The sequence below is a fragment of the Uloborus diversus genome, unplaced genomic scaffold (genome assembly GCF_026930045.1).
Source record: "Uloborus diversus isolate 005 unplaced genomic scaffold, Udiv.v.3.1 scaffold_149, whole genome shotgun sequence".
NCBI classification, from domain to species: Eukaryota; Metazoa; Arthropoda; class Arachnida; order Araneae; family Uloboridae; genus Uloborus; species Uloborus diversus.
The window spans coordinates 122,480-149,527 of NW_026558198.1; the positions used below are offsets into that span (position 1 = coordinate 122,480).

General features: G+C 35.3%; 2 protein-coding genes across 2 annotated transcripts; both read right to left on the reverse strand.

The window, feature by feature from the left end:
• Positions 1–2,147: 2,147 nt before the first annotated feature.
• LOC129233004 (poly [ADP-ribose] polymerase tankyrase-2-like) lies at positions 2,148–4,377 on the reverse strand. The gene has a single exon (XM_054867083.1). The coding sequence runs from the start codon at positions 4,356–4,358 to the stop codon at positions 3,168–3,170; it is 1,191 nt and encodes a 396-aa protein (XP_054723058.1). The 5' UTR covers positions 4,359–4,377; the 3' UTR covers positions 2,148–3,167.
• A 46-nt stretch (positions 4,378–4,423) lies between these two features.
• LOC129233002 (uncharacterized) lies at positions 4,424–25,972 on the reverse strand. The gene is made up of 4 exons (XM_054867082.1): positions 25,869–25,972; positions 15,077–15,156; positions 4,497–4,800; positions 4,424–4,450 (listed from the first exon to the last, which is right to left on the reverse strand). The coding sequence occupies exons 1-4, from the start codon at positions 25,875–25,877 to the stop codon at positions 4,424–4,426; spliced, it is 420 nt and encodes a 139-aa protein (XP_054723057.1). The 5' UTR covers positions 25,878–25,972.
• Between the last annotated feature and the right edge of the window lie 1,076 nt (positions 25,973–27,048).

A 27,048-nucleotide genomic window follows, 5' to 3' on the forward strand; every position in this document is an offset into this window, starting at 1 on the left:
GTTACACATAAAATCTCTTGAGTTTAGGAATACTGTCAAATACGCCTGAAGACAGGGGCACTTGCCCATAGTTGATTTTATTTTGCTTTTTTGCCCCTAACTTTTATTGTGGAAAAGATATTTGGTCTTGATATGCCGATTCTAAATACATGAGCTATAACACGGATAAAAAATAAAAAAAGTAAACCGAAATGCTCAGTTAGGAGGGTTCCCTCACAAATAATGTCAAACTTTGAGGGTGAGGGTAACAAAAAATGCGACATCACCGTTTTCTGACGTTATTTATTTGGACAGTCCGTAACTTTAAAAAACAGTGCACACCTTGCTGCACTTGTTTCAGATATTTTTTAGCATCTGAAACGAAAAAATAAAATAGAAAAATCGCAACTCACCATTACAATTTCTTTTGCAGAGAACTCTATAGTCTATTTTTAGAAGGCTTTATTCTTAGATTTCCACCATTCTCAACCGACTTTATTTTTAACAGGATGACAGAAACAATTTATGCTTTCTATCTCTTTCCGCAACCAAGAGATGATACGGAAACTGTTTGACCAGAAAACTCGTGGGGATGAGAGTTGGTTGCATAATGCCTCAATTTAGTATACTATAATCAAGGCCAGACTAAGGGCCTTGATTATAGTATACCCTGGGCCCAAGGTATACCCTGGGCCAGGCCTTGATTATAGTATGCCCTGGGCCCAAGGCCATGGGCCCAGGGCACCAATATTGGGGGGGGGAGGCACCAAATCTGAAGCCAAATTTTTTAAAAATGGAACGAATTCAAATTGCACCATAGCCAGGGTTGGCAAATTTCTGCCGAGGCGATTAAAACCACTGGTAGAAACCGGTTAAAACCGGCATGGCAAAAACTACTGTCTGCCACATTTGTGGCATTAACTGGCAAAAACTCACAAAATGCCAAAAAAAAAATAGTTGTTGACATTCAATAGAAAATGCATGGAAAAGATAATGAATTTGTTACCAAAGCACAATTTAATTACAATATTAACACAATTCAAAATCAAATGTTACATTGCTTGGCCCCTGCATTTGCCTCTTAGAAAAGATGGTTTCTAAAATCTAAACACTTTCTCGATTTAATATGCGTAAATGAGAAACTTCAGCATATTCTTGCAACAGAAGAGCTAGCAGGCAATGCATCAAGGAACAAGCAATGTTCGTGATAAATAAGTTTGGAGAAATAGGGCCAATTTGTTCCACAAAGTTTTGACACTAGGTACAAAATCTACGCTAATATGGGCAAGTAAAATTCTGGCACTTTTTTCTTGAAACTCACGATAATTTCAATCACAAAGCAATTCAGATGAAACATATAAGCGAGCAAATTACAGTCAGTAATGCCTGTTTAATTCTGTATTGCACTCCTCTTTAATTATGATTTTCCGTCCTTTGTTAGACTAATTCAAATATTACGAGCATCTGCAATTGAAAAGTTCCCTTTCCAAACTAAATCGTGGGTACTAGCACAGTATTTATTTTTTTAAATATGAAAATATGTTCAATTCTTTAGTTTACTTAAACAAATATCTTTCAGTAATTACTTGAGTTATTAAAGATGTTTTTAAGTTTTTGCCAGTTTCTGCCGGTTTTTACCGGTTATAACCAGTTCCTGCCACTGGCACGGCAAAAAGTAGTTTCTGCTGGCAGAAAGCCAACCCTGGCCATAGCAAAGCCAAATATTAAGTCCAGCAAAAAAAAAAAAACTTGAAATTCACAAATCCCGAAACCACTCCAGGCTTAACCAGGGTGTCCACATAAAGGGAGGGAGGGGTCATGGGGCAGACTGCGGCATTTAAATTGCTAGGAGGGTATTTTGAAGGGGGGTTTTTTCGGGGGGGGGGGTAGGGCTCCCCTAACATTATGCCATATTTTATTGCATTTTAAATGTTTTTCAGAGATATTTTTGATATTTATGTCTTATTGTTACCAGGCTAAAGTTTGACAACAACATACGTATATTATAATACTTTCGTTGAAGCAAACATTCTTCCATTTAGAGTGAAGTATCAAAATACTTTATTAGAAGTTTGTATAAGTAAGGGTGGGGGGGGGGGGTTCATCGAATGAAGTTCATGCCCAGTATCCTCAAAAGCCTTAGTCGGGCCCCGACTATAATTATTAAAAGGCATTTGCAGAAATATCATCTTCTCTACCCCTACCTAGATGATGAAAATGACACCAAAAACAGGAAATAAATATTTACAAAAATAAAATTATTCTTTAGAAAAAAAAAAGAAAAAGTACAAACACTAACGAACTTAAGAAAACTTATTGACACTTATGAGTATTAGGAATAGAGGATTAAATGCAAACCAAAATTTTACAAAAAAGAAAGAGGAACCAGATTCTGCCATCGGAAAACAATGTGTGTAAAATCAATGGAACACACAATACACTTGTGCACAATCTATTTTTCCAAAACTATGCTATTGAGAATCAAGACTTAGATGTTGATATTAACATTCAAACTCCCGCATATTCGTTAGACTTTTTTTTTTTGTTTTGAGTGTCAATTTCTTGAGAAATTCGGTTTGACAGATAGAAACAGATACAAAAACAAATATTTGTTTTGTTTGTGGACTGCAGTAGTTATGGCATTCAGCTAATAAAACATGAGCTTTGTGAGAAGAGCAAGAATTGTGACACTTTGAGACAAAATGGGGCAGGGGGCCAAATTTGTAGGAAAAAAATGCAGCACCACCTTTAGACAGCCCTTTTATGGACTTAACAGGGATGGTTGTTTCTACCAGAGGGTAGGAGAAGGGAGTACACTAAAAACTGTCCCTGCCACTTTTTGCAAATATGGAAAAAATATTTATTTGGCATGCAACGGTTTTGTTTTTACAAAATTTAACTCTAATCTTCCGATGATAAAATTTAGCTGAGAATATCTAAGGCGTCCTTGAAACACTCATCTATAAGTCAAATTTATACTGTTTGATTAAATCTCTTTTGTCAGTTAGTACTATGATTACAGAACATTAGAAATGGTAGAGTAAATAATAACAGGTTCATACTGTTTCAAATTAAAGACATCAACAATAAAACAAATGATAGTCTTAAGGATTAAGGAAAACAATTATTTTGTTTCAGAATGAAAATAACTCCGTTTCGTATTTAAAGCGACCAAACCATAATCAAAGCTATGAGAGGACAGCTCCGCTAGCTTCAAAAGCCCTCCGGTCAGGCACATCACGGTTAAAAGCTGCGAGGACGTTCTGCATATCTCGTTCACTCAAATAGGCTAATATGTCGTTCAGGATCGTTCCCGGCAAAGGAGGGAGACTCCCGAACAACGTTTCAAAGCATTTCAGGCAGGGAGCCCTCACGATTCTCCTCCTTTCAGCCTTCTTCACTTTGAAGTCGATGAAGTCTGCATAATTGGGGAAGTCCCGCGCAAAACCACCCCCGAGCAACGCATCCCGGAACTCCCGGCTCTCCAGATAGTCGGCCACCTTCCCCACATGCCTCGCCGCAACGTCGTAATAGGTGATATTGCGACCGAGCACTTTCGTCTCTTTCATTCGCCGGATCTCCGAAACACATTCTTCCATCCGTTTCTTGCAGATCTCGACTCCACGGGCCTTCCAACCCTTCCAATCCACCGAAATGTCCTTCCAGGCAATAAAAGAAATGATCATCTCAGCCACGCTATTGTCCCCGTTGTCTACGAAGGCCAACTGCAGAGGAGAACTTCCTCGATTATCCATCGTGTGAGGATGCTCGCCGTTAAACAGCAGGTTTCTCACAGTACGTTTGTATTTTTCCCTCGCAGCGTAATGCAAGGCGGTCCTTCCGTATTTATCCTGCAGGTGGTTTCCATCCTCAGCACCACATAAGAGTTCCGCAGTGCCCGCCCGGCGCCGATCGATAGCCACGTGGAGGGCCGTTTTGCCTCCTTTATTCTGAAGAAGGGGATCTGTCCCTGCTGCGAGCAGCAGTTCAACAATCCCTGTGAAGCCATATTTTGCAGCCACGTGTAGGGCAGTCTTTCCCCGGTTGTCCCGTACGTCGACCAGGTCCTCCTTGCTCGCCGAGAGCGCAATTCCTTCCCGTTCCGCCGCATTCGAAGTCGATTCCTTTCCCGAACGAGGAGTTTTCCGAAGAGGTCCCGAAGACAGAAGTTTTCTCACAATAGTTTGCATTCCAAATTCCGCAGCAAAATGCAACACGGTCCGTCCACCGTCATCCCGAAGAACGTTTCTATCGTCGGCATCGCAGATGACTTCTGCAATCTCCTTGTGGCGTCTGCTGATGGCGATGTGAAGCGGAGTCCAGCCCCACTTGTCCTGAAGATGCGTATTAGCCCCTGCAGCCAGCAGCACTGCCACCATCTCTGCTCCACCAAACCCACGTGCCACCTCGTGCAAGGCCGTTCTCCCGCTTTTGTTCTGTATGTCTACGAGGGGCTTTCGTCCATTGGCGTCTCTTGGATTAACGTCAGTGTGAGCTGCGAGCAACATTTCGACCACTTCGAGGCGCACACGATAAACAGCCACATGTAGGGCGGTGTTCCCATCATTGTCCTGCATCTCGAGAAGAGGGTGTGTGGCTCCGAGGTGGCTGCTGGACCCAGCTGCCAGCAACATTTTCACAACTTCTGCAGGTCTCCACTTGATGGCCTCTTGCAAGGCGGTCCACCCTCGCTCATTTTGCATGCCAAGGTCTTTCGGTCCAGCCGTTGAGATTGCGAGAGTTGCGCACCGGTCACTGCATCGGACGGCGCGGTAGAGTTTCATTTCCCCAGATGCATCGTGACAAGCTTCCACTCTTTTCCTAAAGACAAAATGGTTGTTTTTAGAAATGATTGAATTCAGCTCTCTCACTTTCTTTTTTGATACAAAAGCAAATTTTTGAAGTTGCATTGTTGAGAAAATTAGAAAATTCCAAAAAAAAGAGGCCCCGAGGTAGAACAGAAAGGTTTCGTTCAAACCTTTGACACTAGAAAGACGACGGGGGCCCGTTGACCTTGTGCACAGATTGTTATTCAATAAATCGAATAATAATTAACTGAAAGGAAAGGAACTTTCTATAATATGACCGTATTTGATTGCTTATTTAATCATTTAGTCTTAGCCCATTGGCACGGCCAGAAATATTTTTCGAGGAGATTTTTTGATCAAAAATACCTTCTGGAAAGGGTTTTTTGATTAAAAAATACATTCTGGAGGTTTATTTTTTTTAAATCAAAAATTGTTTCTGAAAGGCGTTTTTTGATCAAAAATACCTTTAGAAAGGATTTTCTTTGATCAAAACAACCCTTTCATATGCATAAAATACGGCACAAGAATTTGCATTTAGGTTAAAAGCAATAGGTGGGGGTGTTTTTCCCCCAAACCGCCCCCTCCCCCCGCTTTGCTGCGCCACTCACTAGCATCATAGAAGTGTAAATATTGAACCTTGTACCTAGAAGGACGAAAGTGGACGTATTGGCCCCTGACGTATTTTGCATTACGAAGAGAGAAAAGTTTCCTCACTCCTGCTTACCAGTAGCATGAAAAATTGTTTTATTCCTTTTAGTTTCATCTACATCTTCCTATTACTGTGGTTGCATGGAATCCAAAATGCGAAATCATTGCGACTGCCCCCACGCCAAAAGGTAGGAATCTCTTTTCCAAAGAGATACAGTCGAACCTCCATATAACGAACTACCACACATCTAAATTTTCTATATATCGAAATTTCAGCAAATTTCTATGTTCATTACATAGAAATCTCTATATATCGAAAAAAATTTCGAGACATTCGTAGATTTTGATTCAATTTCAGGCTGTTTGTTTCGTGAAAAATGAAAATTGGGGGAGAAAATGATGTCCACTAACGGTTGCTGCAAAATTCATAAGGAATAGGGGGTTGAGGGCTGTGTAAATAGGTCGTTGTTCTGTTCTTGAGTTCTTAAATTCTCTCAAGTTTATTTCAAATCTAAGTTGTGACCAGTAATACTGTAAAACCAGTTTTAAGTTATTCCTTTTGTCTGTTGATTATCATTCCCAGTCTTTTTGGCTTAAGATTTTTTTTTTTAAAACTTTTCTCTCGATTACATTGTCGAAACGAAACAGCCCTAATGTTGCGAATCAAGTTAATTGCCGAAGAATGACGATGTATGAAGGCGCAAAAATGTAATTTTTGTTAATATTTTAATTATTAACTTTCATTTATTCCGATGCTCGTATAAATTAGAAAATTGGGTTTCATAACATGAAAATTAGCTTTAATCTTAGTGTTTTAGGAGATTTGTACGATAAAATAAGGTTGTTTCTATAAATCGTTATTTCTATATATCGATTTTTTTTCGGCAATTTGCTACTTCGATATATGGAGGTCCGACTGTACTTACATTTTTAATTTTGGCATGTACAGTGGACGCCGGTTAGTTGAATAACCAGTTAATTGAATCAACTGCTTTAATCAGGGTGGAAACCCAAAAATTGTTTTTTAAACTTCCCTCACTTTTCCAGGTTTTCCATGCCCCAAACAAAATTCTTCCATGTCATTTTTTAGAGGTTAGTTTACGTATTTTCGTTATTTTTTTAAGGGTTGACTGTGCTTATGTCACATTTTATACACCTTACGTTTATATCACTGCTTAATGTAAATTTCAATTACATCCATCCATCCTTAAAACAGACTTTGTTTCTCGGGAAACTTTTAAGCTTTCGTTTCCGAAGAAACTTTGAGATTTTTTAAGAAATTGCTCCATTAAATTGTTAAGCATCAAATACATCTCATTATATATATATTTTTTAGTAATTTCAAGTTGCATGAATTTCTGAATAAATTAATTTTACTAAACTTAAAAAAAGAAAACAAATCCTTCGAAACTGGTTATAATTTTTTTAAAAAATCCAGGTTTTCTGCATACATAAGTGAATTTCCCTGACGTTTCCAGTACAAAAAAATTCCCTGACCTTTCCATGTTTTCCAAGTGGATAGACACCCTGTTTAATGAATCAAATCGTCAAAAACAGAACAAAATCCAGCTTTATCGAATCGGCCGCTTTATGCAATCAAAACTGTTTGGAGCAAACGGGATTCATGTACGCGGCGGCCACTGTAGAGACAACATCCAGGGGCAAGTCCAGGATTTTTTTCTCACTACCTATTCTTGTTAAAGTACTGTATCAATCATCTATTTTTGTGAAAAATTTTTTTTATTAGCATTGTGTTTCGGATCTTTCAAAGGCACATTCTACTTTTTGTTAAGAAAATTAAAGCAATGTAAATGGTTGTTAGAAAGGTTCAACAGTCGTTTACTATTATTTCAAACTTTTTTTTGGGGGGGGGGGGAGGGCTAAGAGGTAGGGAAAATACCATTGTATCTCAGCTCAATAGGCTTTGTACTGTGTACAATTCAGGAAATTATCATCCCCCAAAACTGCGTAAATGCTATTTGGCGAAAAACAGCTAAAAATGAGTGTAATACTATGAAAAAGTTGTTACCTAAGCGATTGTTCATATAAATCACCTTAGCATTTCACTTTATGAGTAAACTGTTTTGAACAGAAAAACAAATTTTCTAATTTAAAATACAGATTTTTGTACAATTTCCAACTTTTTAATACTGTTTCTAGAATGTGACAATTTTCAAAGTTAGTTTTGTGACGCTGCCGATTTTATAACTTGATTTTTGCGAAAGTAGCCATTTTAAAGTAAGATTTTTGTGAAGGTACCGAAAAACGGTAGTAAAATCAGCCTGTGTTGGGCCCTGACATCACAGAGATCTTTATGCATTCGGCTCTTATTTATTCATCAGAGGAGATGTACGGGGCTATGGACTCATTCAGGGAGAAATTCACCAAGAATTTACTGGGAAATCAGGACGAGGGCACACTGGCCCCTTCAGTCTTTTCAGGTGTACCGTCATTTTCAATCTTTCTAGCAGTGTTGCCAGATGGTCAAATCCAGATTTCCCCAATTCCCTTCCAAATTTTCCCCAAACAGCGATGCTTTCTATCAAAATTCCCGAAATTCAAAAATTATTTTTTCACTAATATTTTCATAAAATGAATCGATTTCCTCTGATATTTTTGTCTCTTGAAAATTTATTTTCTCCCCAAATAGCCAAATTTTCTTATATTATATAGGATTTATAGGACACCAAAAAAATGATTTAAATTTTGCATACACATCTTAAAAAAGTTACCTTTCAGTGCCACTGATGAAAATATATGTATACAAAAATTGTTAGACATATTTCATTGATTCTTTACTTATACTGTAAAAATTTTCAATCTTTCACACACAAAAAATAATTGTTAATAATAAAAATATATAATAATTGTAAATAATAAAAATAAAAACGATAATATTATGGGAAATAGCAATTTATTTCAATTAAAAATCAAAATGGTTTAGCAACAAATTACATAGAACTGCCGACTCTTCCTGAGCAGCTTTTAAATTTTTTATAACCAGCGTCTATTACGGCTTGCCCCGTCTCAATGTCAATCACGCATTACATTTTAGTCCTAATTTTTAATTTCATATTCCAACCATCTATCATTGCCTGAGCTCAAATAATGCTTTCCTTACAACCTTTCAGTTTATCTCAAGAAGATTTTTTTGCTACATCATTCGATTTAGGTTTTATATTTTTCCTTCTTATTTCTTCCAGTTATTTTTCTTTCTGTTTTATTTTTATTTTTTTTTATTTCAAGTGTGGTGCTTTGCACAACCGGATCATTTTTTTTTTTATTTACATCAATATTTTTCAAAGGGTGTTTTACCGAGTCTTTTGTCACTCACAGAGCAACAATTGTGTCTAAACTCATGTTTGGTTTGTCACTAGTCACAATTTTTTTGTTAGCCTCTCTTCTTGGAAGTTAGGTCATGTGAGGAAGTCAGAACAGCCTTAACCCTTTGGGGCGCACTACCCTTTAAAGTTGGAATTTCCACAAAAAAATTTATTGGCAGTCTTAGGCCCTAAGAAGTGCAAAAATAAAATTTGGTAAAGATTGCACTCGCCGTTTTGATTTTATAGGTGTTACACCTACGGTAACACTGCGCCAATAGAGCTGTAACGTGCGTTCAAGCGAGTATTGCAGCAAAGCGCGTAAATAAGCAGTAAATTTTAGAATAAATAGAAAAATCACAAGTTTACGCCTGTGTACCATATTTAGCATAACCCAGGGTGCACCACGATGAGGATAGGGTCAATTGAATGGAAAAAATCTCCTGCAACAGTGCAATATTGCGGTTTTCTCAGGTAAATCTCAAAACTTTTCAATAGGCCCACTATAAGAGAAATCAGGCAGTCTTTTGGATTCTTTGTTATGTAATCCAAGTGGGAGCTTGGGGCTGCTTAGAAGGACCTGGTTGAGCAAGATCAAAGAAATCATCATCATCATTGTCCACAAATTGCATCCAACATCATTGCATCCAAAATGCTTGGCGCCTCTCTGCGCCATTGCAAAAGAATTAGTAATTACTAAAAAATTCTTGAATAAAATTTATTTATAAAAGAATTAGCTGTAAAATGTTAATCCTACAGATAATATCAAAAGAATTAAGTAAAATGAGTGATCAAAACGCAAAAGAGAGAAGAGCAAAAGAATCACGTAGCTCTAAGTGAAGATGACTTGAGCTAATGATAAAATCCCTTTCTAAAACCTCCAAACAAAATACCTGACACCCATAGCATGTTTGAAACACTTGAAATAAAACAGGCCAGCCCTGCTTTTCCCTATAAATTAACCTCTTTCACCCCCCCAAGAAGAGAGTAACAGAAAATGTAAACACAGATGTTCGTCGCTGAACGCAGAGTTGAAAAGCGTTACTTGAAAGCTCTAATGGCGCAGTGTGACCGCTGGTGTGACACCTAGTATTCTTCAGTGGTTATGAGTTTGTTTCTGATTTAAAAGTTATAAATATGTATACAATAAATACTTTAGGGTATAGCAAACGAAAAAACATCGGAATTATATTTGTAGAATTTTTTTTATATCGGGAAAAAAATTATCCAACTTTTTTTTGAAAAGCGACGACTTAAAATAAAATGACATAGTTAATTATTTTTGATCATTTTCTGTAGTGGTGCCATCTAGGGTTATAAAAAAGAGTTAAAAGAACACTTTAATCCAATTTTTATGCACTTATTGATTAATTCCAGGGCTTGAGAAGTGGTTAAATTTAGGTGTTACACCTACGGTAACACTGAAACGCAAAGGGTTAACAAGTTTTTTCAAATTAGGGTAGCGCAGCTTTTCATCCTTCACGTTAAAGATGAAATTCCAATACTTTTTGACGGGGTTATCTGCTACATTCTTAGGAAGATCTTCGTCATCGATGTACATTAGGGTGTATCAAAAAAAAAAAAAATGTTTTGTTGAGTCGCACACCCTCATATTTTCCCTTTTATGTCAAAACAATTGTAAAATATGTCATATAATTTTAACAACGCCAAGTCATGCCGACTTGCATCCGAAATTCTGAACCAGCACTTATGTACTAGGCGGAATAGAGAAAAAAAAAATTTTGAAAATAGGAAATTTCATCCTGATAAAACGTTGCTTCTATATCCCCATATGTACAACAAAAACATTTATCCAAATTAAAAACTATTAAAGTATACAGCAGGAGGCCTTTTTTCAAAAAATTGAATTTTTCTACTTTTTTAAAAATTATACATAAATTTATATTAGAAATCAATTTCAAAAATTATTAGCGAACACATGTTTAAATTAACATTTGCAAATGAATAATAAAGAAATAATTATATTTAAAGGGAAAAATTCAACTGAAACATTAAAAAAAAACATATTTTTGAGTACTATATGGGAGACAAATATTGCATGAGAGCAAAATCTCCTACTTAATGCTAATTAACTATTTTATTATTTATATTTTTCAGCTTTATAATTTCTAAAAATTTATCTAATGTTTTTAAAAAAATGTATAGAAAAATATTAGTTTTTTGAAGAAAATTATAAATTTTTGGCTAAGTGCAGGATACTTTAATATTTTTAACTTGAATAAATGTTTTTGTGGTACATTTGGGTTTATTTATCAACATGAAATTTCAAATCTTTTATTAGATATAATTCAAGTAAATTTTCACCAGTTTTCCCTTTAAGAGCTTCTTTTTTTGATGAAGCAGGGCATAACTTTCAATGAAAGGTCACATAATTCGTTATGCATAAGGTATAAAATTCCTCTGGGGTACCAAAAATATAGGATTTTTATTGGAAATATAGGATTCATAGGAAATATAGGACGACTTTGATCCCTGTTATAAAATTCCAAAACTTTTTTTCTTCCCATTTCTGCTTTTTTTTTGTCTTTATCTTTATCTTTTTTCATCTTTACTAATAATAAAGCTGAAAGTCTCTCTCTCCGGATCTCTCTCTCTCTGTGTCATTATCTATGTGACGTTCATAGCACCAAGACCGTTCGACTGATTTTCATGAAATTTGGCAAAGAATCAGTTTGTAGCATGGAAGTGTGCACTTCTAAGTGATTTTTCACAAATTCGATTTTGTTCTTTTTCTATTCCAATTTTAAGAACATTTTCCCGAGCAAAATTATCATAAGATGGACCACTAAGTGACCAAGTTATCATGATGTGGAACCGTAACGTGGGCAAGCCGATTGGCGAGAAGTTCATCGTGCATTATTTGTAAATATACAGGGGAACCAAAACACCTTTTAATTTTCTACTACGGGCAAAGCCGTGCGGGTGTCACCAATCATAAATACGAGCGCCTGACGGAGAGATAAGAAAAATCATTTTTTTTTTCTACTCGCATTTACTACTCTGCTTCTGTATGTGCATATAAACTATGATTTTTGTATATATTTATCCAAGAACATTCTTCATCACACTTATTTTTGCCTGTTTCACTTATCAACTAATAACTCACGCAAAACTATTTGATACAAACAATGTAACTACCAGATGTCAAGACGCAAATTTAATCACAATTATTTTTTTCCCGAGGTCCCCCCCCCAGGTTTTTGTCAAGAAAAAAAAATTTCCCCAAAAAATTCCCCTCAAAACCCATTTTCCCAAAATTTCTCCAGAGAGCACCAGATTTCCCCAAAATGGGGAAATTACCCCCAATCTGGCAACACTGCTTTCTAGGTTAAATGTGAATTTCTGAAGAAAAAAAAAAGAAAGAAAGAAAACGCTCAGCTGAAGGGTTGATTTCCAGCCCCTCACAGGGGGCTATCGCAAACGAGTAATGTGAGATCAAAGCCAGGACTCTGTTTCAGGGGAGGAGGGGGGTGGGAGTCCTTACACTAAAAAGACTGTCACGTTTGTCGGTTTTCATTAAACCGCAAATAAAGTCGACTTCATTGAAGATTATGCTGATTTTTGAGAACTGTGATTAGTGATCATAAAATACTGATACATGGGTATTTTTTAAAGGGACAAACAACCTCAAAATTTATGCTTCATAGTAGGACTAATACAAATAAAATGTGTGTGCTGAATTCGAACACAGAAATACTGATGCGTTTCTACAAACAATAGCGCTAATAATTCCTTAAAATTCAAGCAGAAAAAAAAGAACAACATTGATCTAGTTACTTTCACAAGGGTTTAATGGCACAAATCCCCCCCCCCCCAAAAAAAAAATCTCAACGCTCTTTCCTTTTTTCATTTTTAGCTATCGTTTTAATTTTATTTATTTTTTTAAAACGGATTGTTTTCTTGAGTATTTATTTATTTTTAGCTACTTTATTATTATTATTATTTTATTAGAAAAGTTATGAGCTATGTCAATAACATACACACACAGCCTAAATAAATCAATGAAATTTAATATAAACAGATAAAAAGAATAAAATAAAGAACTTAAAAATCAATCAATAAATAAATTTAATAAAATCAATCAATAAAAATAAAATTAAAATCCCAATGTGTGGGACTTGACTAAGATCAGGGTTCGAAAATATGATATTTTTTGAAAATATCGAAAATATCCGACAGTTTGGTATGTATCGGATATTTTGATATTATATCCGATATTTTCAACCAAAACAAACTAAAGTCTTCAAAATAGTAAATGCATCGTCAAATCGCTCTTTATTTTCTTATATCATTATTACAATATGTAGACTTAAAATTAAGGTTTCTTTCATTATTTATGTCTAATATTTCATTTTACATTTCCATCCATTTTAATGGAGTTCATTTAACATCTTCTATTAGCTACTTTTACAGTTGTATATGATTCAGAAATAATAATATGCATTAGTCGGTGCACATTGATTAGACATTTTCTTTTTTTTCTGAGCAATGTTTAATATTTAATTAGGCAATTTTACTATGAATTAAAATTATTACATTACTAATAATTTTTTGAATATAAAATACAAGTAAAAAAGGAATATTATATTACTTTGCTATATTAATGATGTATAAATACATCATAAAATATAGGACATAACTTTTTGGTTATTTTTAAGAAAAATGAACAATATTAATATGATTTACGTACTTTTTTTTATTGAAAATGTTGTATTTGGAAAAATAAATATAGAAAATATCAAAATATCATGATATTTTCAAAATAAATATCGGATATACAGTAGAGAACCAATTATCCGGGAAGTTTGGGACCATCGCTATCCTCGAGAGATCTGAATTTCCAGGTTTTCTGGATCGCTAAAAAGCGCTATTGGTTGATTGTTTATGAAACTTAAATTACTGTAATAAATAGTAATGCAGATTAAAATAGGAAGAAAACAGTTCAGAAATGCTGTTAAATATCGAAATATTAAAAACTATTGGGTGAGTGCAAAAGTTCGTGCGGAGTTGCAATAGATGGCGTTAGAACGGGCGTAACGTGTTGTCATTAATACCACTACCTACGTAAGTCAGATCGTTGGAAAGGTGACATGTGCAGCTTTCATTCCAATCAAAATAATTTGTGCAGGTAGAAACTGCTTCGAGAAAGATTACTTTTAAAATGAGTGTTGATAAAGTGCATTTACGGCATGTCATGCTTTACACGAGTTTCGGAAGGGAATGAACGTTGCAGCAGCCGTAAAAAACATTCGAGACGTTTATCAAGATCAAGCACCAGCTAAACGAACTGTGGAAAAATGGTTCGCAAAATTTCGTTGCGGAGATTTTAAGCTGGAAGACGAGCCACGCTCAGGTCGACCTTCCGACATCGATGACGACGTTTTGCGTTCTTTAGTTCAGAATACTCCGCGAATTTCAACAGAGGAAGTTGCTACAGCACTTAACGTTGACCGATAAACCGCTTTTCGGCGTTTAAAAAAAAATCGGATTTGATTTAAAGCTCGATGTATGGGTGCCCTATTTGTTGACCCAGAGCAACAAAATCCACCGAATTTCTGCTGCCGTATCTTTACTCGGGCGGCTATAAAACGAGTCGTTTTTGGATCGATTAGTGACGGGCGATGAAAAATGGGACCTGTACAACAACGTTCAGTGCAAACGAACATGGAAATAGGCAGGTGAACATTGTGACGCAATGGCAAAGGCCAGTTTGCACCCGATGAAGGTGATGCTCTGTGTTTGGTGGGATTGCAAGGGTATAATTTATTTTGAGTTTCTCCCCGCCGGCCAAACGATCGATTCGGACAAGTACTGTCGTCAATTAACTAATCTGAACCCAGAAATCAAACAGAAACGTCCGAGTTTGTCAAATCGCAAAGGCGTAGTCTTTCAACAAGATAACGCTAGACCACACGTTTCAAGACAGACGCTACGCAAACTGAACAGCCTGAAATGGGATGTCCTAACTCATCCGCCGTATTCTCCTGATATCACACCATCGGATTATCACTTATTCCGGTCATTGCAAAATCATTTAAATGGAAAAAAACTTGACTCTTTGAATGCCTTACAAAACGTCGTGTCTTCGTTCTTCCAATCTAAACCACGCAGTTTTTATGATCGAGGCATCCGTATGCTGCCAGAACGTTGGAAGAAGATTATAGACTACGATGGAGAATATATCATCGATTGAATAAAGAGTTTTACTTGCCTAATAACTGTATGACTTTCGTTCACAAAATCCGCACGAACTTTTGCACTCACCCGATACTTTCTGAGGATTCATCGGCAGATATTTACCTGGGAGGTTCTTCCTCCGAATCTTCGGATCGCCGTTTCGACGTTGACGGCAGCTCGCGATTCGCTCCACAGCCATCTCCCTGGAAAAAAGAGAGCTCTTAGGACCATAGACTAATAATAAGAGTAGACCGAGCTTTCTCATTCTTGCTGATAAAGAAAGTTGGTTCTTAGATGTATCACGTGACTAGTGGAAGGGCTTGGCGAAGACTTTGGCAGCATGGTTGCTAGATGGCAGCATTATCTATTGTTTGGCACTCGACATGTATTTTAAGACAATGTGTTTTCATTAAAAAAAACTTCCAGGTGCAGAGATTGAACTGTTTTTCTTTTAGTTATGCATTATTTTGACATTAGTAATAGTTTTTGATCAGTTTTCGGTAACTTTTATTTCATTTGGAGCTGTCAGCGTTGGCGTGAACGAAATGGCGTAAACGTTTTGCGTTAACGCAAAAATGTACTAATCGGTATCTTAAATTGAAACTGTAGGTAAAAATCTTACCGTTTGCTGATTCTTCTTGGTCGCTTGCATCTTTTACTGCTTAGAGAGTTATTAAAATTGACTAAAGAAAATGCACAATGCTATCTAAACGAAAAACTCACTATATTAACAAAATATTTACAACTTAGAATAACAAATTTACAAATCGGACTCCATAAAAGATCATTCTTCCGTGTTCCATCAATTCTATTTATTTTATTTCGCGCTGGCGTTGATCGTCTGCTACGATTAACGCCCGCTGTTGCTAGGATATCCACCAGTCACATGGTTTGGTTTATGAGCAGCAAAAGGGTTGCCATAGCTCGGTCTACTCTTATTATTAGTCTATGCTTAGGACAGACAACGTGGCTCACAAATCAAACCCTAGTCGAAGAGGTAGTCGGAAAAGGACAGTTCCTTTCCCGGCAATAAAGAGTTGCCCTTTCTTGGGCGGAGGATGTGTCAGTGTTGCCAGATTGGGGGAATTTACCCCATTTTGGGGAAATCTGGTGCTCTCTGGGGAAATTCTGGGGAAATGGGTTTTTTGAGGGGAATTCTTTGGGGAAATTTTTTTTCTCTTGGGGAATCCTGGGGAAAAAAGATTTGTTTTTCATGTTTAACTTCCCGTCAAGAAGTAGTTACATTGTTTGTATCAAACAGCGTTGGTTTTGCTCTGGTCAACTTTATGGAATTCGCATTATGTGGACTATTATGCTACGGAAATCGCATTAATGTTCTGCGTGAGTAACTAGTTGATACGGTAAAAATAAGGTAAAAATAAGTGTGATTCTTGGATAAATATATACAAAAATCATAGTTTAAATGTACATACAGAAGCAGAGTCGTAAATGCGAGTAGAAAAAAAAAATTTGGTTGTTTCTTATCTCTCGGTCAGGCGCTTGTATTTATGACTAGTGGCACCCGCGCGGATTTGCCCGAAGTTTAAAAGGTCTTTTGGTTCCCCTGTATATTTACAAATAATGCATGATGAATTTCTCGCCAATTGGCTTGCTCATGCTACGGTTTCACGTTATGACAACTTAAAAATTTACTCGTCCATCTTATGAAAATTTTGCTCGGGAAACTGTTCTTAAAATTGGAATAGAAAAAGAATAAAATCGAATTTTGGAAACATCGCTTAAAGGCGCACACCCCCATGCTTCAAACTAATTCTTTGCCAAATTTCATGAAAATCGGTCGAACGGTCTAGGCGTTATGCACGTCACAGAGATCCTGACGATATCCAGACAGAGAGACTTTCAGCTTTATTATTAGTAAAGATAAAGAAAGATAAAGAAGACAAAAAAAAAAAAAAAAAACGAGAATGGGAAGAAAAAAAGAAGTTGGGGGAATTTTATAAGAAAATTTGGCTATTTTTGGAATTTTTTTTTTTTTCAAGAGACAAAAAAATTAGAGGAAGTCGATTCATTCTATGAAAATATTAGTGGAATTTCTTTTTTTTTTAATTTGAGGAATTTTGATAGAAAACATCGCTTTTTGGGGAAAGTTGAAAGGGAATTGGGGAAATCTGGATTTGACAATCTGGCAACACTGGGATGTGTAAACTGGAATGTGCTTACTTTGATGTACATCCAAGTAAAATACTGTTTTTTAGAGTCTGTCAAAATTTGTCTTTTTAACAAAATGGAGCCCACAAAAACTTCTACGTGTTCTGCACGAAATCTGTCTTCTTGTACAGCCAATTATAGTAGGTATCTGCAGGGGCACAACCAGGGGGGGAGCACAGGGCCTGTGCCCTCCCCCCCCAGAACGCAAATTTGAACAATTATCAAAAATAATCTTTTTTTTTATTTGAACAAAGATGGACGCGCTTTGAGAAAACAAAGTGGTTCTGAAGTAAGCAGGGATTGTAGACAATAAGACAATTTTATAAGTGTACATATGCAATGTGGGTATTTAAGACTCATCAAGTGCAAGTGATTTTATTGACTATTTTGTTGTATTTTTAAGTGATTTCATGCCATTTTAATGTGTTCCTTTTTTTTCTTTCCTAGAATGATCTTAAAAATGTGAATAGTTTAGAGCTTTTGGTCATAAAAATTCGTGTGCATTTTGATTTATTTCATCAGTATAGTAAACGAAATAATAACAAGTATTGGTTTCCATTTATTAATTTGAACATCTTACCGCCGTACTGTTGTTTCAAGTACTTTAAAGTTTATACTTAACGTGATTTCAGTTCTGGCATAAAAACAATTCATGTTTTTGCAACAGTTTTTGAATAAATTGCAAAACTTACACAATTTTAAGGAATTTTACTAAATAATATTAATACAAATACGAAAGTGACGACCAGCAACAGGCTCTCGGCCCAGCTAGACTGGTCCTAGTCAGTTTACAATCCCCAGTGAAGATCAATGGCCCTCTTAAAACTATCTACTCCCTTGCTCATGACCACCTCTTCCATTAAGCTGTTCCGAGGTTCCACTACCCTGCTAAAATGATAACTTTTCCTAACGTAGATGTTAACGTGAGATTTAAATAGCTTAAAACAGTGACCCCTCGTCCTGTTTTCAGTGCTGAACTTCAGCCCCATAACATCTTTCATTTTAATAAATTTAAACAACTGAATCACGTCCCCGCGATCTCTTCTTTGCTCAAGACTGTACATTTTAAGCCTTCTCAGCCTGGAATCGTAGTCCAAATGAGAAAGTCCATTTATTAGCCTTGTAGCCCCCTTTGAGCCCTTTCCAATACATTCATATCTTTGTTAAGATAAGGAGACCAAAACTGAACAGCCTACTCCAAATGAGGTCTTACCAAACTTCTATATAACGGCAGAAGAACTTCTTTAGATTCATTTGAAATAGATCTATTGATAAACCCAAGCATCTTATTATTGCCTTTGTTACTAGCAAAGCTGCACTGTTGGCTAAACTTTAAATCCTGACTTATTAAGACCCCCAGATCAGTAACTTTGTCTGCCTGACTAATGACTGAACCTTGCAAATAATAATAACTTGTACACATATATAATAATAATAAATATGTATTGATGTAAAGAGAGAGAGAGTGCTGATAGAGTGCTGCGAAAAAAAAATTGTGCCCCCCCCCCCTCCCCTAAAAATATTTTCTGGTTGCGCCCCTGGGTATCTGTCGATCCTTGTACCGTAAAAATGAAGCTGTGACTAATAAACGAGGAAAATTGTCGCTAAAAAAGAATTCAACCAAATTTTTATCTTGATGGTGGGTAGCGAATCATGTGCTGGTTCACAAAATACCTCACTTTCAGTCTTAGAATGGGAAATTACTGACTTTATACATTACTAGCAGTACCTGCACAGCGATGCCCGTGCTAAAAATTTAATGGAAGTCCGTTGAATAAAAAAAAAATTGACGCTCCCACCCCCTCTGATGTAAAACGATCATTTTTCTTTGTATAAAATGCGTACACACCTTTTCAAAGAAAAAAAAAACCTATTAAAGTTTCTTTGGAATTTAAAACCTTTCGTCAAATCATTAAATTAGATTTACAGTTGTTTTAAAACTCCATTTAGCCAGTGAAGTGGTTTTTATTTCAATTTAAAATATTTCGCCAAATAAACAAAAAAGACGTCAAATAATATCTTTCAAATGTAAAAATAGTTCCGCAACTCCTATTGTTTATCGCCAAACTCGCCCAGCAACCACGCTCTCATAATCCATCTGTCTAACGAAAAAAAACAAAAAAAGCAAAAAAAAACATCCAGTGGAACATTTAAAAATTGTCAGAAAATAAGAAGAAAATGTTGTACGTTGCACTCGGATAAAAACAAAAAAAATATCAAAACTCGGAAAAATATCAAAACTTTCTTTTCTTCCAAAACAAATTGCCAATACAATGAACTGATTTTATACATTATTGATATCGTTGCTACAGCATTTACTCAGAATCAAATATTTTTTGTAGGTTTTCACTTCAAAGAAACTGAAATGCTTCGGCATTTGAAAATGCACGGGTTTTTAGTCATTATCTTTGACAGTAAAACTTTTTTTTAGAATGGAATGGATTATGTTAGAGGACCAGGGGCTTCTAATAGGGCAAGAGGATCTGTAATAAGTTATGGTGCATTGAATAACAAGAATAAAGTATTAATAATAAACATTAAAGGATAAATTGATTACAGAATTTTTTTTTAATACCTTTAAATAATTTAGAGATTCATTTTTATTTTAAATCTCATAATAGTTTTTATTTAAACAAGCAGTTCTTGTGGGTGGTTGTATATATACATATTGTAACAAATTCTGTAAATAGTAATTATTTTTGTGATTAATGTGTTGTAATCTAGCTAAATTTGGCTTTTATTTCATTATTTTTATCTAAAATTATCTTAGTAACGTAACCCGTAAATAGCTTTTTGTGATGTACATACCACCCCATAACATTCGGCGGAAGTATACGGCCCCCTCACTTCGGAATGATAAAATTTGTGAATGGAATAAAAAGAAAATATGAGATGGTCGTAGATCGGTCTGCGATTTTCCGGAACATTCGAGAGCACTCTTCGGGGTTTTATAAATAGCCATGCGGCAAGTTCGAAGTCAGTCTCGTTTTAGTTTTTGCTTGTGAATCATGCAGCGGCACGCTGGTTGTTTTGTGAAGCCTTTCAGCTGTATTTTTGCGTATTTTGATGTAAATACATGTTCGACCATTGAGTGGTGTCAATCGATATTTGCCTAATTGCTATGGTTAATTTAGCAGTTGTTAACGATATTTCTTGTATATAGTTGTAAATAAATCTCCTGCGTTTTCCCAAGAACTGTGTCGTCATTTCAAGAAAGTTTGAAGCTGCACGAACTCTTAACAATATATATACAGCAATTTCGGATTTAATTGTAGTTATTCTCGTTCATCTACATCAGTGTTTTTTCTGTAAAAATGCAAATTTAAAAAAATCATTTTATAATGCAGACTTTGCTTAAGTTAAGCCCTGAAAGAAACTAGCATAGCACAGACGATTTGCAACCCTTGCGATGAAAATGAGTGTCCCTATAAAATTTTAAACTTGCTCAGGGTTGCCAGGCTTGCTTGTTATCAGCCTCTTTTCGGCTAATTTCAACCACACTCAACTGAGGGGGAAAGATTCAAAAGCAGATATTTGGCCTTTTTTTTCCAAAGCGAAACCATTATTTGACTGGTGCACTTTATTATATTTACTTATTTTCTTTTTTATATTTTAAATAGTTTTTCTTACTTTTTAAATCCCACATCTGCAAGACACAATATGCAAACTATGTCTAATACTCTATACAAATGTCTTGACACGGCAAGAAAAAAAAACGATTGAATTAAAGTCTCAAGTTTTCGGTTGTTTTTAACTATTTGCCTCCCTTAAGCAACACCTCACATTTCGCTTTTTGTAAAGTAGAATAGCTCGTATGATCATAATTATCTTGAAAAACTTTCGGTGAATTCATTTCTCTTCGCTTTCTCCGTTTAAATATTTCCAGCCTGATAAGACTATTAAACAGTCAGGCAGACATACTGTGAATAATATTACAGGAAAAAGTTTGCTTCCAAGTATCATGTCAGAATAACAGAATTTTTATAAAAATATAAGCACTTTTCATAATGCACTGAAAAGGACAAAATAACTTTTCTGGGTCGGAAAGAACAATTTCAGTATACCTGCAGTTTTCAATTATTCCAAGAAAAAGATTTCACAAACGAAGAAAAGTGCGGCTCAAGTCAAATTCAGAATTTCTCTCTTATATAATTAACTAGTTTTCAATCATAAATTTGAGTGTTGAAACACGCATATTTTTCTTAATGGGAAAGTTTGGTTTGAAATGTCCCTTTTGAGAACTCTTTTTTAAAACCATGGTTAAAATTCATTGTAAAGGCCTCGTTTAAATTTCTTACAAACATTTTATTTGTACGCAAACAGAAGATGGCAACAAATTTTTTTAAAATTCATTCATAGTTTTCGATGTTTTGTCGGAGCATTGCGTCATTTTGACATTTTATCCTACATTTGTTTTATATCACAAAGTAGTGCTTTCCAAATGTTGAACGATACAAAAATTTTTTCTACTTGTGTGTGCATGTGTATTACTGTATTGAGAAAATGAGTGGTTGGTGGGTTTTTTTTAATCAGTGATCATCGTCTACAGCGCTCTATTCCTCTTTCTGTCAAAGATCTCATCCCCGCAAACTTACAGCGCATTCGTTATTTTTTAATTAACAATCAAATTGTTCACTATAAAATATTTATATGGCCGAACAACGTTTGCTGGGTCAGCTACTGATCAATAAAATTGTATTTTGTTCATATACAGTCAGGGTTGGCAAGTTTCTGCCGAGGCGGTTAAAACCACTGGTAGAAACCGGTTAAAACCGGCATGGCAAAAACCACTGTCTGCCACATTTGTGGCAGAAACTGACGAAAACTCACAAAATGAAAAATTAATTCTTTAAATACAACAGAAAATGCATGGAAAAAATAATTAATTGTTAAGCACTGTAATTTTATTGCAAAATTATCACAATTCAAAATCAAATGTTACATTGTTGGGACACTGCAATTGCGTCTTCGAAAAGGTGGGTTCTAAAATCTAAACAGGTTCTCAATTTACTACGCACAAATGAGAAACTTGAATATTCTTGAAACAGAAGAGCTAGCAGACAATGCATCAAGAAGCAAACAATGTTTGTGAAACTTTCATCTATTGTATTACTGGTCCACCATGTAGAAACAGGGGTTGTGGTAAAAATTTGACTAGAAAAATAAGTTTTGAGAAATGCGGCCAATTTGTTTTGCAAAGCTGTTACATTAGGTACAAAATTCTAGGCAAGTAAAATTCTGGCACTTTCTTCTTGAAGCACATGACATTATAATTTCAATCACAAACAATTTAGAGGAAGCATATAAATGAGCAAATTACAATCAGTAATGCCCGTTTAATTCTGTATGTCCCTAATCTTTTCTAAGCTCTCCCGTATGATTTTTTATCCTTTGTTAAATTAATCCAAATACTATGAGCCTCTGTAATTGAAAAGTTCACTTTCTGAACTAAATCAAGGGCACTAGCATTGGATTTTATTTTTTAAAATGATGAAATGATGTTTAATTTTTTAGTTGACTTAAACAAATATCATTTGCTAATTACTTGAGTCATTAAAGACACTTTTAAGTTTTTGCCCGTTTCTGCCGCTTTTTACCGGTTATAACCAGTTTCTGCCACTGGCACGGCAAAAACTAGTTTCTGCCGGCAGAAAGCCAACCCTGTATACAGTAGGCGCCGCTTAATGTGATCACGGTTAATGTTATCATTCGCTTAATGTTATCAGAATCACGAAGTCCCGGAACACTTGTATGTTAACACACGTTTAAAAACTCGCATATTGTAATCGGCGTCTTCATTTATTGTTATCATTTTTTCATAAACTTTCCAACTTTTCCCCGTTTTTGTTCCTCAATTAACAGAAATCCATAGGCAAACCATGACGAGACTAACATTCTGTGTAGCATTTTGTGGTTTTCAATAAAAAATTTTCTGGGAATGAAGCTGCAGAAAGTTCACCCGCAGTGACCACAAACTCCCCCTAAGAAAACTTTCTTTTGCACCCAAAAAAATTCAGTCGCTGGACATGGCATTGATGTAGGACCTCTTTTGTTGCCATTACTTTGTAAACTATTAAAGAATTGTGTCGAGATTGAGAACAAAGCAAAGTTAAATTAAAATTTAAACAACAAACAAAACCATGCTGGAAAAGATAGAAAAGCTGAATGTGCTTTGAAACTGGTTTACGAATGTCAGGGAAAACGGTCATGTTTTACTTCTCTATTTACTATGTGATTAAAAATTGCATAAATTAGCTTTAACTTTTCATAATTCAGATATTTTCATTCTGTTAATTTAATAATTTGTAATTTGAAACTGTGTTCAGTTGACTCATTGTGATTTTAATTTGAGGTTGCCAAAATAAATACATCGTAATTGGAAAAAAATCATTGTCTTGTGTCTCCTGGATTCTTTTTGGTTACTGTTATCGGTCGGTTATTGTTATCGAATTATATTTGTCCCAAAGTGATCACATTAAGCGACGCCAACGGTATTTTGATGATTTTTGTTACAATACTTTATTTAAATGAGGGGGTGTCACTTTACGTACGTAAAAGATGTGAATGCTAAAAATGATGTAGCAATTAAATTTAGAAGATAAAAAATGTGATGGGTACACAACATTACCCCTGCTAAATATTTTATGTCTTTTTCTAACTCAAAAGAACAGATGCTACACATTGGAATATACGCACCCCTTAACTTAATATTTTTTGACACCTTTAAAATATGTTATATAAGAGTTTGAGACTTTCAAATTCAAAAAATTTGGATGTTCTTGTGTGTTTTATGCATTCAAAATCTGGAGGAAAACACTGTATTGCTTTAAAAGAAATGATATTCATAGTAACTACAGTAAAAATAAATACAGCAGATAAAGCAGGATTTGAGAGCTGCACCATTCTTCAAAAACTGATAATTTTAACATTCAACAAAAAATGTGGTGAAAAGAAATTTTAAAAACAGTTTAGAAAAAATTCAGAGGAGGTTCAAACCCTAGAAACCCGCCCCTTAATGCGGCCTTGAAAGTATTACATAATATTACATGATATAATAAACCATATTCTAAATACATTCTACATTTTTTCCTATTTTTATTGATGAATGAATCACTTCGATACAATCGAAAGCCCGATTTTACGTCCTCCGAATTTACGTTTTTTCTGCATTTAAAGATTTTTCATCAAATCCCGTCGACAGATTTGCTGCTACTTATTTCCCGTATCACATGTTTTTTAACCCAATCCCTCGAGAATTGTAAAATCGGATTTTCACTCACATCATTTTTAGATAGTTTCTAAAACAACTATCTTAAACATTAGATGTCGTGATATTTTCAAAATAAATATTGGATACATATCATCCTATTAAATACAGTTGGCTCTCTGTTGAACGACTTTCAAGGGACCACAAAAAATTGTCCTTAAGTAGAAAGCGTCCTTAAATAGAATGCTTTTAACACTACAGTGGGCCATTCGGGACCGTGAAAAGCCGTCGTTAAATAGAGCAAGTCGTTAAGTGGAGCGCCGTGAAACAGAGAGCCAACTGTATCATGGTACATATCAATCGATACATATTGGTGATCCCTGGTTTGCATACAAAACTGTGGAATGTGACGTAGAAAAGAAATCAAAGAGTTTGTGTTCAAATTGAAAATGTAAGGGAGGAAGAAAAAGGTTGATAAACTGGAATTTAATTTTCAGCAAGTGTCGTTTCAGCGAGTCTCCACACACAAAACGTAGGTTTCATTTCAAAATACTTTCTAACGCCATTTTCTTTCCTGCTCTGAAGATGCCTGCGTTCCATTCAAGATAATATCTGCACCCCAGAGCCAGACTGAACTAACAGGGGCCAATCCAGGATTTTTTTCTCCGCTACCTATTTTTGTGAAAGTATTGCATCATTCTATTTTTGTGAAAGTTTTTTTTTTCCTCAGCATTGTTTTTGTGAAATTTTAGGCGCATCCTAAATTTTGTAAAAGAAGTAGTGGAACAAGTGAAATTTTAGTTCGAAAAGTGTAAATGTCAGCTAGTATTATTTTTAACCTAAAAAGTACTAAAAATACCATCATAATTTCAGCTTAATGGTCTATGTGCTGTGTACAATATAGGAAATTATGAGAAAAAAGGTTCCTCAAAACAGATGTTTAAAAGATTGCGATAGTCTTGCTTTGGAGTGAAACAGCTAAAATTTAGTTAAAATATTACAAAAAGGTTTCTATTTAAGCAATCGTTCACATAAACCTGCTTATAATTTTATTTTATGAGTACATTTTGTTTTAAACAGAGAAACAAATTTTATTTTAAAATGCGAATTTTTGTGAAATTTTCGACGTTTTTGTGAAGCTACTGATTTTATTACTTGATTTTTGTGAAAGTATCGATTTCAAAATAAGATTTTTGTGAAGGTACCGAAAAATGGTAGCAAAATCCTGTATTGGGCCCTGACTGAGTCTAAAAATTGCGATTTTCCGCTCATTAGTGCATTGTATGTGGAAGCCTATTCGGTATCGAGCCACGTGAACGTCATTCTTTTCAAAAAACTCCTTTTCATTTTTTTACCAATTTTAAAAAAACGCACGCCCCATCCTTTGTATGAGCCAGAAAAAGTTTTTCCTCTCTCCCGTTAAATGACCATAACGTGACTCACGTCCTTCTGAGGTACAGGCATTCCAAAACATTGGCTTACCTTGGCGTCAGTTCTGTTTTTGAAAGAAAAAATTCAAACAAAAGTAGTTTCACTTACGGAGTTCATCTTTCCTTAATTTTATTTCTTCACTCTTTCCAAGAATTAATTAAATATCTTCTTTTGTTTTTACTTCCCAGTGCCTGCAATTGCAGTTCCTGTAATTAGAATCAAAAGATAGAGCATAGGTTATGTATTCAAACAGATTTTAAACAATATACATTATCCTATTCGCAAACATTTCAAAAAAATAAATTCCTCCCAAATCAAACATTTTAACTCAACAGCACACAAAAGTTTCATATCGGGGAGTCCGAAATTTAAATCGGAAACAAATTGCGCAAATGGCACCAACCGCTGCAGAAGGGCAAAAAAGGAGGCGAGATAAAATAAAAAACAAAGGAATGAAGATTACTGAAATTAAAACAAAGTAAAAGCTAAAAACAGCAGAGGCTGAAAAAATAATTCATTCATAAAAACCTAACTAAATTACCAAAGTTAGTTCAGAATAAAGCTAGAAAGAGAAAAATAGAATAAGAGTAGGAAAAAATAGAGAGCATTGAGAAGTTCTGGATTTCAAGTAACAGTTGCATTATCCCCCTTAAAAATAAAACCTCGTTAATTTCTGTTAGTCCAGGGGTTCTCAACCTGTGGGCGGCCACCTCCCAGGGGGTCGCGACATTACCCCCACATTTAAAAATATGTCATTGCACAGTTGAAAAATTCAAATACATAGGAGGAAATAGAGTAGCATCAATTCTCGAACGCAATGGCGAATCAAAACCCTTGTGCCTAAAACTATTTTTTGAGAAACTACGTTTTGTGAGAAAATATCAAAAACAGAACAAAATGTGTCAAAATTATTTTTTTTGACCATTTAATATTTAGTAAGTTACCGCCCTATAGCCAGGGCTAAGGCAGAAATACATGAAATACACCGCCAGCTCAGTCGATTCCAGCCGAGGACAACAGTTTCGTAACCGAACCATTGTTTCGGTCACTCCTCTGGTCAGTGCTTATTCTATATCAGCTACCAGTTTGTTTGGCACTCTTGGCTTCCATGAGAGGTTTTCCACCTCCAGCTCAGTTTGTCCTATGCCGGGCTGATGAGTGCTAGTAAGCACGAAACTGCAGTCCTCGGCTGGAATTGACTGAGCTGTCGATGTATTTCATGAATTTAATATTTATTCAGCGTGACCAATTCAAGTATCAATATATATGTAACTTATTTATGCAGCTG